At 35.8% G+C, this 13,720-nt stretch overlaps 1 protein-coding gene across 1 annotated transcript in view; it reads right to left on the bottom strand.

Annotated features, from left to right (window-relative positions):
* LOC126183831 (fas apoptotic inhibitory molecule 1) overlaps nucleotides 1-13,720 on the bottom strand; it is a 65,872-nt gene that overhangs the window by 1,453 nt on the left and 50,699 nt on the right. Inside the window, exon 4 of the mRNA XM_049926088.1 lies at nucleotides 7,073-7,122. Coding sequence (XP_049782045.1) covers nucleotides 7,073-7,122 — 50 coding nt within the window. The remainder of the gene's footprint in view (nucleotides 1-7,072; nucleotides 7,123-13,720) is intronic.

Raw genomic sequence — 13,720 nt, 5'->3', positions numbered from 1 at the left:
ATTTTTAAGTATCAAAACAGCTTAAAACAGTAGTTTCTGAAGGTTTTTTCCTTTAAATTTCAAGGAGAGTAACCCTGGGTCTTCTGTCTCTTCTAGGCAACTGCCCTCACTCACAAGACTTCTTTAATCTATTGTTACTCACACATACGACACACACACACACACACACACACACACACACACACACACACACACTCCTGAGGCAGCCAGAGACTGTGATTGTGTGTATGTGTGTTTTCTATTTCCAATCAAGGCCTTGTTGGTCAGAAGCTTACATTCAGACAGTCTTTTTGTTGCACCCATCCGTGTCTAAGAATTTCCGCTATATGGTGAGTAGCAACTATCCTTTTCATAATATTGTCGTAGTCCATCCTGAATTTTCCACTGTTTGACATCATAAGTTTGTATTTCTGACACAAGGGAACACTGTGGGATCTCAGTTTCCATATTTAGTATAAAGGAGTGTTGCTCGAGCAATAGCATCTCTTTTAATTTGGCACTGTGAAATGGATTTCTCACCATCATGCCAAGTTTGACTCATTGTTCTTCTAGTCTCAATTAAAAGTTGATGCATTTAATCAAATATTGATTACTGAGTTATTACATTTACATAGTCAACTGTTCTGTGTCATTGTTACAGCCCCTTTTGCCTACATGTGTGATTTGGACTAATTGATAATCACTGAGAGAACATCAACAGCTATTCCAAACATGTTCAGCACTACAACATCATATATGATATTTTTATATATTAAAAAGAGTGATTGATACTAACACTAGACTAGGTGTCTAACTTGCAAACTGTATGTAACTGGGAGACAATGACATCCATAATATAAATTGAAGACCTAAAATCTTTTCAGTATGTATACAGAAAAAAATATTGGTAACAATTATGTACTAGTGTGACTTTACTGTGACTTAGAACGCTTCACTGCAGGTACTAAAAGTGTCCAGAAGAATCCTCACTTAGTTTACATCCAAAGACACTGTGTTTAACTGATAAGTCCATTATCTTATTTCACTACTTACTCTATCACATCAGACACACAACTGTAAATGACTTCTCCTTGTAAATTCTGTTGACAGTCACTTTGGCCAATAAACTTCCAGATTCATAATAATGTGGCACTGTAACTTAACTAAAATTTCCTTACTGCTAAATAGTGTCTCCTGTATGAGTTCTAAGAAATCTGTTCATCCCATTTCAGTATCTCTTACTGCCTCCATTCAGCTTGTCTACACTGAGTCCTAAGAGAAAGTGAATCTAGTTTGCTTTGACTTTGTTCTAATACACTGTTGTTTGTTTGATGTTATCCTCACACAATGTTTTGTTAAAATTGAAGCCCTGTGGTGGACTCAACAGAAATTAATGAGTTTTAATTGACATACGATTTACAATGATACAAAAAAATTAAATGATCAGAGTATTAACATGTCAAAAATGAGTATTTCACACCAAATGCTGATATAAGAAGTCCTACAGTTCTTGACATTGAGCCAGATGAGGTTTCAGTGTCTGAGGAACAGCATTCCATCTAACTTGGATCCTGGATGTTACATCTAAGTTCATCAGTATTGCCTATTAGAGTAATATCGTAAACAGGCCATTGAATGATAAAAAACTCAAATGTATTAAATGGGGTGTTTTTTTGTGGGGCTGGGTGTCAGGGGATTAGGGAGCAGGTGGAGGAGCAGATACATGCATGCCAGACAAATAATCAAGGTAGAGAAGATGAATTACTGAATATTGTTTGTAACACATGGATAAACATGTTTCTTGAAATAACAAGTGGGAACGTTGTGTTGAGCCTTGAAGTACCTCTGCTGGAGCCATACATTTTGACAGCATGGACTGCTCATGACACTCAATGGTGCAAAAATTGTGAGTACCTATTTACTGCCTAAGAAGTATTCATCCCTCACTGTAATCAAAACTGAACTGAAGCCAATTGGAAAAACTGATCTTCTGCCATTTGGTACATCACTGTACACATTGGCAAGTCTTTAATCTGTGCAGAAAAATGTATGTGAAAAATCTGATATAAAACCTGACAGCTGACCAACAATCACAGAGACTAAGTCTGAGTAATTTACTTAAAGCAGCAATAAACTTGGCCATCCATCATCACAATAAGTGCAGCCATCTGTACAGACTAGTGACACTGTACAATGAAGAGGATTCCAGAGGAAGTGTTATCTTCTGCTTGAGCTGTTCTGCCACTGAATCTACTCATGTTATAGCAGTAAATGTCATGCGATTTTAACACAAAGCTGAAGATTCAAATCCACTCCTTTATTGATATTCTAAAAAACATTTCATCAGTACTGGTTGTGCTGAAAGTATCAGTATGATGTAAGTTTAATATAATATTACTGTATTTCACTTACTAACTCACCAGTAACATATCAAAAATATTTTTTTGTGAAAGAGCTCATGGCTCTCTCTCCAGCTCAGACTACTTTCTCCTTGAGTGTTTGGCCACAATGCAGTAATTATTTATTTCATACAAAAATGCAACTATGTTATATCAGTAAACACCACTGTTAGAAAATGGTGATTTTTTTAGCATTATGTATCACAATATTTGGACAGCCTCCCCCATTCCCACACCATCTGCTTCATCTTCATCTATATCTACAGTTACATCTATATACATACTCCACAAGCTACTGTAAGTACCACTACTCTTTTATTTCCTTTTCTGTTCCACTCGCAAATAGGGCGAGAGAAAAATAGCTGTCTATATGCCTCCAAATGAGCACTAATCTCTCTAATCTTATCTTCAAGGTCCTTTCGTGAAATGCATGTTGGCGGCAATAAGATTGTTCTGCATTCAGCCTCAAATACCAGTTCTGTAAATCTTCTCAGTAGTGCTCCTCGAGAAGAATGTTACCTTCCCTCCGTGGTCCCCATTTGACTTCCCGAAGCATCTCCATAATACTTGCGTGTCATTTGAACCTAGTGGTAACAAATCTAGCAGCCCACCTCTAAATTGCTTCAATGCCTTCCTTTAATGGAACCTAGTACAGATCCCAAATACTCAAACAGTACTTAACAATAGGTCACACTAGTGTCCTAGCAATAAACCAAAGTCAATCATTACCATTCCCCACTAGGGTCCTTACATGCTCATTCCCTTTTGTATTGCTTTGTAATGCTACACCTAGATATTTAATCAATGTGACTGTTTCAAGCAATGCGCTACTAACACCATACTCAAACATTATGGTTTTTTTCCCCTACTCATCTGCATTAACTTATATTTTTGTACATTTAGAGCTAACTGACATTCATCTCATCAAATATAAATTTTGTCTAAGTCATCCTGTATCCTTCTACAGTCACTCAATGATGATACCTTCCCATACACCACAGTAAACAGCCACAGACTGCTGCTTTCCCTGTCTGACAGGGTATATAAAATGTAACACCAGTCCTATCACACTTCCGTAGGTCACTCCTGACAATACCCTTGTCTCTGATGAACACCCGCCATTGAAAACAACATATAGGGTTGTTTTATTTAAGAAGTATTCCTGCAGAAGCCTGTTTAGGGAACTAGGGATACTAACTACAGCTTCCCAATATATTTATTCCTTAATGAAATTTGTCATTAAAAATATATAACTTTTTCAAACCAACAGCTCAATTCATGGAATCAATACTAGAAATAAGAATAATCTTCGCAAGGATTTAAAGTCACTTAGTCTTGTACAAAAAGGTGTGCATTATTCAGGAACACACATTTTCAATAACTTGCCAGCAGCCATAAAAAGCTTAACAACCAATGAAATTCAGTTTAAGAGAAGCCTAAAGGATTTATTGGTGGCCAACTCCTTCTACTCCATTGATGAATTTCTTAGTAAAACCAACTGATTTGTATATAAGTACAACATTACTTCTGCCCAATTTCAGTGCAGTAATGTGTTCACTGAAAATTTGTGTGTCTGTGTCTGTGTGTGTGTGTGTGTGTGTGTGTGTGTGTGTGTGTGTGTGTGTGTGTGGTTGTGTGTAAGTATAATCTAACTTCTGCATCATTTCAGTGTAGTAATGTGTTCATTGTAGATAAGTATTTCAGTAGTTGTATTACATGTTTATTACCTTATAAATAAATAAAAAACTTTTTTTATTTTAAATTCAGTGCATTAGTATTTGTAAAATGACTCTTAGTGTTCATTAAAAAATGACGATCATTCCACTTGGGATCTGTGGAATGGTACATTAGCTTATTTGTTTTAGTTGTAAATATTTGTCATGTATTGTTGTTTTTCTGACATGTTCCACATCCTGGAGGACCTCCTCACTACGGATCAATTGGAATGAAAGTAAATCTAATCTAAAAAAAAAAATCTAATCATTCTCATACCTGGGAACCTATTCTGCATGCTTGTATATTCATTAACAGTCAGGAGTGTGGCACCACGTCAAATGCTTTATGGAAATTAGGAACATGGTATCCACCTGTTGCCCTTCATTCATGATTTGCCGAATCTCATGTGAGAAAAAGGCAATCTGAGTTTTGCACAAGTAATGATTACTGAAACAATGCTGATTTGCAAACAGAAGCATTTCCCTCTCAAGGAAATTTATATTTGAACTGAGACTGTTCAAGGATTCTGCAGCAAACCAATGTTAAAGATATTGCTCTGCAATTTTGCAGGTCCATTCTTTTACCTTTCTTATATACAGGAGTCATGTGTGCTTTTTTCTACTCATTTGGGACTTTGTGCTGGGTGAGAGATTTGTGATAAATGCAAGCTAAGTAAGGGACCAATGCTGTAGAGTACTGTTTGTAAAACGAAACTGGAAATACATCCGGGCCTGCAACTTACGTGCTTTCAACTCTTTCAGTTGTTTCTCTACACCAGCAATAGTTATTACTGTATCCTCTGCACAGGAGTCTCTGTGATGGTCAAATGAAGGTATGTTTGTATGATTCCCCTGTGTGAATGATTTCTTAAATGCAAGATTTAAAACTCTGGCATTACTTTTGTGGTCTTCTACTGCCACACCAGACTGGTCAACAAGTGACTGGATACAAGGCTTAGACTCACTTAGCAATTTTATGTAGGACCAGAATTTTCTCAGGTCAACAAGATCTATTACTAAGGTATGACAGTGGTAGTTTCATAAGTTTTGCACATTGATCTTTCTTCAGATGCACAAATTTCTATTAATTTTTGCCTGCCATCATTTCTGCTTTCTCTTTTGAACCAAGAGTGCAACAACCTTTTGTTCCTCAGCATTTTTTAAAATTTTGTTTTAAAATCACGGTGGATCTTTTCCATCCATAATCTACTTACTCAGCACATGCTTCTCCAGAGTATGATTTACAATCCATTTAAACTTTGTACATAATTCTTCTACATCCATCACACTGAAACTAAATGCTGTCAATTCATTGTGATATCTGTACCTTTGCATTCATATCTTGAGGTGGTGTAGAGTTCTGTGTATAAACGCCTCTCAAAGCTGTAGTTGTTTTAACTTTTTTTTATGAATGCACAAGGTAATGGAAATTTTTCACCAAAGCAGCATGTGCTTTAGGCAGTATGATGGTGACCACTGGCTGATTCAAAAGGGTTACTGCATTTTTGAAAAGCTTTTGTGGTTATTGTTGGCACAAATCTGAATAATACATTCACAAAGGTTCGCCATTAGTCACCAGACAAATTCTGTAACTTGGTCACACAGCATACTTTGATGTTGATAAACTGCACTGATTTGTTATGTGATATTTTATAAGAAAATATTCCGTATTTTCCTACAGCTTTTAGGTATATACTTAATATCAACATTTAAAGAGTATGATTCAAACCATATAGATGGAGTCATCCTCAGGTTGCAGTCATTAGTGTGGGATGCCTAGCTTTGAATAACATTTATTTCTCTTATAATTTGCATGTCTTTTTCATTTACAAACAGTTATGTAATTATGCTGTTCAAAAATAAGTGTCTGCTATTTCATCATCTTTACAGTTCATGGTTGTCATTGCTTGTTTAAAAAGGTTAACAGACAATAACAAACATCAATAAAGATGAATAAAAGGGCCACATTAATGTGTGTACAAAATAAGTATACCATTGTTTGTTAACATTGTAACAGAATTAAAGATGAAGGCAAACGAAATGAAGATGCAGGCAAATGAAATGAAAAATACAGGACACTGTACAATGTGGCTTTACTAAAATTATAGTTCATATATCTGACACATCATGAATTACTGTGAGGCATGAATAGGTACCATGATGGCAATCCATTAGGATCAGTATTTGCTCAAGTATGTACAAATGTGAGAATACTGTACACCTCTATTAAACTGAATGAGGTAGTGCATTTGTTAAGAAACTGACCTCAGTTCTGGGGGATAAGGAATCATGCTCTGCCTCACCATCATGATTTAATTTTTCTGTGGATTTCTTAAATCACTTTGGGCAAACAGTGGGATGATTCCATCAACAACAGCAAGATTAACCATCTGTCCCCTCCTCATTAAACACATCTATATGTCTGTATATATAACACATTTTCCCTACTATGAAACTGGTAAATCCTATGTTATTGTAAAATTACCCTTGAAGAAATAAATTACATACTATAGACTTCTACTGCAGTTATAAATATTCCCTTACTACAAAATGAAAATGGAGTTTGTGTTTTCAAATCTCTTTATTACATTTCTATCTGTTCTAGAAGTATGTATGAAAGTTTTCAGTAATATTTATGGCTGCACCAAATGATACAGAACTGTGCTGGTAACATTTCTATAATAAAAGACCTTTCCGAAAAATCCGAGACATAAGATAAGGGTACCAAGAATGGATAAGATGTTCCTGTCATGCTGTGTAGTGGCATCTGTATTGTAGACTGTTAAATATATATTTATAAATTTTGAATGAAGCACACATATTCACGTAAACTGATGAAAATAAATTACAATTTTCTGTTAATACTCAATTACTGCTGAAAACTAGAATATGGAAGTTAGAAAGCACTTATTGATAATTAAATTTCTAAAATAGTTCTGTACACAGAAAAACAGGAAATAAAGACAAAATATGACTTACAGTACATTCCAAATTCTCGCCATTTGCCCAAACATCTAGTGTACTTTTTTCTGAAAATAAATTAGGTTATATTTGAAAAACATATTAGCAAAAACCAATTAGAGTACAAATGATAACTTTAAAATCTACATCTACAGCTACATGATTACTCTGCAATTCACATTTAAGTGCTTGGCAGAGGGTTCATTGAACCACAATCATACTATCTCTCTACCAATCCCCTCCCGAACAGCGTGCGGGAAAAACGAACACCTAAACCTTTCTGTTCGAGCTCTGATTTTTCTTATTTTATTTTGATGATCATTCCTACCTATGTAGGTTGGGCTCAACAAAATATTTTCGCATTCGGAAGAGAAAGTTGGTGACTGAAATTTCGTAAATAGATCTCACCGTGACGAAAAACGTCTTTGCTTTAATGATTTCCATCCCAACTCGCGTATCATATCTGCCACTCTCTCTCCTCTATTACATGATAATACAAAACGAGCTGCCCTTTTTTGCACCCTTTTGATGTCCTCTGTCAATCCCACCTGGTAAGGATCCCACACCGCGCAGCAATATTCTAACAGAGGACGAACGAGTGTAGTATAATCTGTCTCTTTAGTGGACTTGTTGCATCTTCTAAGTGTCCTGCCAATGAAATGCAACCTTCAGCTCACCTTCCCCACAATATTATCCATGTGGTCTTTCCAACTGAAGTTGTTCGTAATTTTATCACCCAGGTACTTAGTTGAATTGACAGCCTTGAGGATTGTACTATTTATCGAGTAATCGAATTCCAAAGGATTTCTTTTGGAACTCATGTGGACGACCTCACACTTTTCGTTATTTATTGTCAACTGCCACCTGCCACAATATACAGCAATCTTTTCTAAATCGCTTTGCAACTGATACTTGTCTTCAGATGACCTTACTAAACGGTAAATTACAGCATCATCTGCGAACAATCTAAGAGAACTGCTCAGATTGTCACCCAGGTCATTTATATAGATCAGGAACAGCAGAGGTCCCAGGATGCTTCCCTGGGGAACACCTGATATCACTTCAGTTTTACTCGATGATTTGCCGTCTATTACTATGAACTGCAACCTTCCTGACAGGAAATCACGAATCCAGTCCCTGAGACGATACCCCATAGGCCCGCAGCTTGATTATAAGTTGCTTAGTACATATGTGAGGAACGGTGTCAAAAGCTTTCCGGAAATCTATAAATATGGAATCAACTTGAGATCCCCTGTCGATAGCGGCCATTACTTCGTGCGAATAAAGAGCTAGCTGCGTTGCACAAGAACGATGTTTTCTGAAACCATGCTGATTACGTATCAATAGATCGTTCTCTTGGAGGTGATTCATAATGTTTGAATACAATATATGCTCCAAAACCCTACCTCAAACCGACGTCAATGATATAGGTCTGTAGTTCGATGGATTACTCCTACTACCCTTCTCAAACACTGGTGCGACCTGCGCAATTTTCCAATCTGTAGGTACAGATCTATCGGTGAGCGAGCGGTTGTATATGATTGCTATGTAGGAGAAATTGTATCAGCGTAATCTGAAAGGAACCTAATCGGTATACAATCTGGATCTGAAGACTTGCCCGTATCAAGCAATTTGAGTTGCTTCGCAACCCATAAGGTATCTACTTGCTACACCTCATTTAGTTGCAAGCAAAATACCTGTAAAGTAAATGCAATAAACAGCAAAATGTACTCATAAACTAATTATGTGAGTGAGCTATCAGCACAGATAATATAGTGCTTAAACAGCTGCATTAGAAATGGTGTTCTATGTATTCATCATAAAGGCCTTTCTTGCAATATTAGGAGACAAGTAAACCATTTTCATAGTACACCCACTTCCATGTATTTCACTTTTATAGAAAATAATATTATTGTTAGATGTGAGAGAAGCTGATGAAGTCTATATACTATAAAATTAAATATCAGATAACCTACAGTAGCCTTGACTCACACCTTAGTACATATGTTATACTCAGAAAGAATACATACTCCATACTTATAAACTTATAATTATCAAAGTATATCTAGATAAATTTAAACTCCTTCTATGAATGTACTCCTGTGGTTAATGTGTGTAGTTATGTGTCTTTTGCATCATGTATGTGGACCTGAAATTCTATATTTGTGTACATATACAGGGTGAATATTAATAAAACTGGCAAGCTGCAGGGACAGACTCCTGACTGGTAATTGAGGACAAAAGGTCCTATGAATATGTGCCCGGAAATGCACTGTTGCTACAATAGCTGGTGCTGGCAAATGACAGCATGTTTTACAATTCCTGTGACCACATTCCATGTATTCGTTTTGTCCTGCAGGGTGTGTGATTGACACAGAGTACTTTAAGCAGCAGAATGGTTTGTCAGTAAAGAGGACTGGTGACAGAAATCCCATAATTGTGATGGTCTGGTGCAAAAACCATCAACAAAATTCTTCCCTGTAGTGAGGATTCACTGCTGATAACCTCTGCACTCATTGCAGGTGATAGGGATATTAGTGGTTGTCATGCAGAATACACATAATTGTACTTTGGGTTAAACTATGTTAACAGGCCACTTGCCTGGAGCTTGTACTAAGGTTTGTCTCAATGTCCTGTAGAACCAGGTCATCCAAATCTAGTGTATGTACAATCCACAACCTCCCAGCATGTTCATCTGTCTGAAAGGACCCATGATCATACAAATGCCAAAAAAGGGCTTGAAATATTGAGTGATGTGATTAATGTCTGTGAAGGTACTTGTTTTGTTACAGCCATGCTGCCTCTCGACTATTTCCATCTGCTTGGCTGTACATAAACATCATCTTGGCTTGTTCTTGACATGAATACAACACCATTATGCTACTTGCAGTAAGCTGTGTCAATCACACAGCCTGCAACACACAAGGAACACATGGCACATGGTCAGAGGAACTTTCATTCATTAGTGGCATCTTCGTGGCAGTGATGCATTTCTGAACATATGCTCATAGGACATTTTATCCCACATTTCCAGCCAGGAATCTGTTCCTGAAGTTTGTTGGTTTTATTAATGTTCCTCCTGTATAACTAGAATATTTCTTACTTTACTAAAACCAATCAAGATGTTTCAATAACCTATCAGATACCACGTGTGGTGTCTTTTGTGTCTGTCTATATGTATGTATGTACATAAAAATATGTTTTCTTATACTTACTTAAGTAGAATATTGTTCATTTTATTACAGTCAGTCAATGTGTGTTGATGAGAAAGCTACCAGACTAGACATAATATTACAACTTATATGTGTCTATATTTTGTACCTGAATATAAATTTGAAAATTCCATGATTTCATATGTTTTGACAAGTCCTGCATCATGAATGTGGTGTGTGTGTGTGTGTGTGTGTGTGTGTGTGTGTGTGTGTGTGTGTGTGTGTGTGTATGTGTGTGTGATAGTATCATAAATCTCTTATAACTTTCAGTACTTAAAAAAATTAAGAATTTTCTATGTGATCCTGTTGTTATTCATTCTGTGTAAATGACCACAGAACTGTGATTAATGTGTTCTAATTGAATTAACATTTCCTTTAAACTGATGAATTCTGTTTGATTGTTTTCTTCATCTGTGATTTTCTCCAATATTTTTCTTCCTTGTTTATAATTTGTCATCTGCTACATAATATCATAGTTTCAGACAAGTATAGCACTTCTGTCTCAATCAGTGTTTCATAATATTACAGTTTTACCATTTTTATTCAGAAATTTCTATTATATGTGTTCAAGTGGGCTTGTATGCCATTTGTAGTCTTGTAATTCTTTCTTTGTTAGAACTTCTTGATGAACCCCTGCCAGTTTAATAATCTTAGCTGTTGTTGTGCTCTTCAGTCCTAAGATTGCAGCTCTCCATGCTAGTTCATTTTGTGCAAGTGTCTTCATCTCACCATTAACTACAACAATTTCATCCTTTGTTTCTTTTATTGCATGCACTATGTACAGTTTTAGTAACAGGAGGAATATGCTGCAACTGAAACTCTCAACAACCTCTGATTATTTCAGTTTATACAAATCCTGTCACCTTCATTTCCTATAATTTTCAAATTTCTTCAGCTGTAATATGCATTTCATAATTATTAAATTATGATCTATTTCCACATCAAGACCTGGAAATATTTTGCAGTTCTATATCTGGTTTTGAAATATCTCTCTTACCATTATATAATCTATATGTAACCTTATGGTGCTCAACGTCTCTTCCACATAAACAACTATCCTTCCATGATACTTAAACCAAGTGTTAGGCATTATTAAATTGTGCTCTTTGCTGAATTATAACTAGCAGCTTATCCTTTGGTTCCTTTCTCCCATTCCATATCCTCTTACTATTTTTCTTCTCTTCCTTTGCCTACTATGAAATTAGAGTCCCCACTACACTTGAGTTTTCATCTTCACTAGCATACTAAATAATTAATTTTATCTCATGTTATATTTTTTCAATCTCTTCATCATCTGCAGAGCTATTAAACATATATACTTGTACAATGGTGGTGGGTCATGGCTTTGTGCGTGTCTTGGTTGTGATGAACTACTTACTATTCTGTTCCCAGTAACTCACTTTCATTCCTATTTTCTTATTCATTATCAGACCTACTCCTTCATTACCTCTATCTGATATTGTGTTGACAACACTATACCAGCCTCACAAGGAATCCTGCTCTCTGTGTCACTACATTTCACTTATCTCCACTATATTTAACTTACAATGATCCATTTTTGTTTCACATATCTACCCAGTAAAGTGATCTACAATTCCACAATCTGACCTGTAGAATGAGAAATCCATTTCGGGGTCTATTTTACTTCCAGAATATTTTACCCTGGAAGCTGCAGTTCTTTGGAAAATGTAATAACTGTAGTTCCCCCTTGCTTTTAGCTGTCCACAGGACCAACATACTAAGAACTAATAGACTAATATTACAAGGCCAGATCAGTCAATCTTCAAGACAATAACTGTTGCAGAGGATGACACCCCACTTCTCTAAACATATGTTAGTCCAGCCTCACCAAAGACACCACTTCATTGTGGATGTACCTAAGACATGGCTCGTTGCATTATTGAGACACTCATTTAAATATTCATATTTGTCTATAGGGGAGATTTTCCAAATGTGATGGCTGAAGGGTAATTCTTGAACCCCTGTTCTGCATACTGTATGAAATACTTCTCCTATGGAATTCTGGAGTTCCGTCTTTGGTACTGTTTCATGAAGCTTCTATACTCATAGAACTTTATCTTGTATATTATTGGAGAAGATTGTAATTCCATCAGCAGATGCTAGCCAATGAAGATTAATGCAGATTAGGAGACATCTGCCAACAGTTGAACCCTTACATTCATTTTGATATTTTCTAATTGCTTTGTCCAAAATTCTCTTTGTTTTTCAATAAGTTTGTGTAAAATGAATATTGATTTACCAGTGAAAAATGCTTTTCTAAAAGCCATTTGCAGTACTGTAAGCACATCCTGTGCTACTGTTTTTAAGTTACTGTTAATAAATCAGTTATGAAGTACCAAATACACTTATACTTCTATAGTTATTACAATGGGGTTTCTTGAATTTCTTGAATAATGATGGTTTCTGACAATTCTCCAAATTTTGGTACAATTTGCTGCTTCCAATAAAACTTATAAAGCTATGATAGGCTGTTATATACATTTTCCCTGTATTTAATTAGTTCTGCATTGAAACCATTTAAACTAGTCTTTCATTATGCCAAATGATTTTTAAACAATTTATCCATTCTGCATATTGTATTAATCATTTGTTTAGGACACAGCAGACACATTTGAAATTAGTAACATAATTAATTTCAATAACATTATAGCTAATGACATGGAGCAGTAGTCTAAAGTTATTTTTTTCCTTTAAATGTGCAACTATATTTACATAATAAAGTTAATGATTAGTGACACCTTGCTTAAATAATCAGTTGTTCTTTATGATCTCTTTCACTGAGTAGTAACATTTATGTATTGTATTATCATGTAAATCTTTCAATAGACCTAACCTCATGTTCAGAATGTTCTTGTGTTTCAGGCTGTCGAAAATTTATGTTCCCTTACATTGGAAGAGTCTTAACATATAATTTTAATCAATGAACAGGAAGCATAAAATTCAAGGATGCCCAAGTCCAGGGGCAAGGGGGGGGGGCACACTACCCTCCCCTGCCCCCACCCCTTCCAAACCCAGAGTAAGGTAAAAATATAGTGTAGTCAGAGTCAGGTGTTTTTCTTTCACAAAAAAAGATTTGAGTCAGTGTTATGCCGGTTTTTAACAGGATCAGAACTGGAAATTTTTTATGGTTACTTACGTCACCATTCACCTTCTCAAATATTAAAAACATTCCATATTTCATACCCCAAGTCTAGCCCCCCCCCCCCCCCCCCCCCTCCTTACAAACTATCATATGGGTGCCCTTGACAACATTGTCTTTATTTCTTGTGCTATATGAACAATCAAATAGATGTATAAGGATGGGACTTTTAAAAGTTTTAGTTTTTTAAATAATATTCAGCTAACGTATGTCTGATATGTTGTTTCTAGAGATTCAGTACACATGGTGTATTAATAGAGCCTCCCCCATAAAACTAAGTCATACCTTATTATT

This window comes from Schistocerca cancellata, chromosome 4 (assembly GCF_023864275.1).
Source record: "Schistocerca cancellata isolate TAMUIC-IGC-003103 chromosome 4, iqSchCanc2.1, whole genome shotgun sequence".
NCBI classification, from domain to species: domain Eukaryota; kingdom Metazoa; phylum Arthropoda; class Insecta; order Orthoptera; family Acrididae; genus Schistocerca; species Schistocerca cancellata.
Note: the sequence above shows the minus strand (reverse complement) of the source record. Positions and strands in the feature narration are given on the sequence as shown.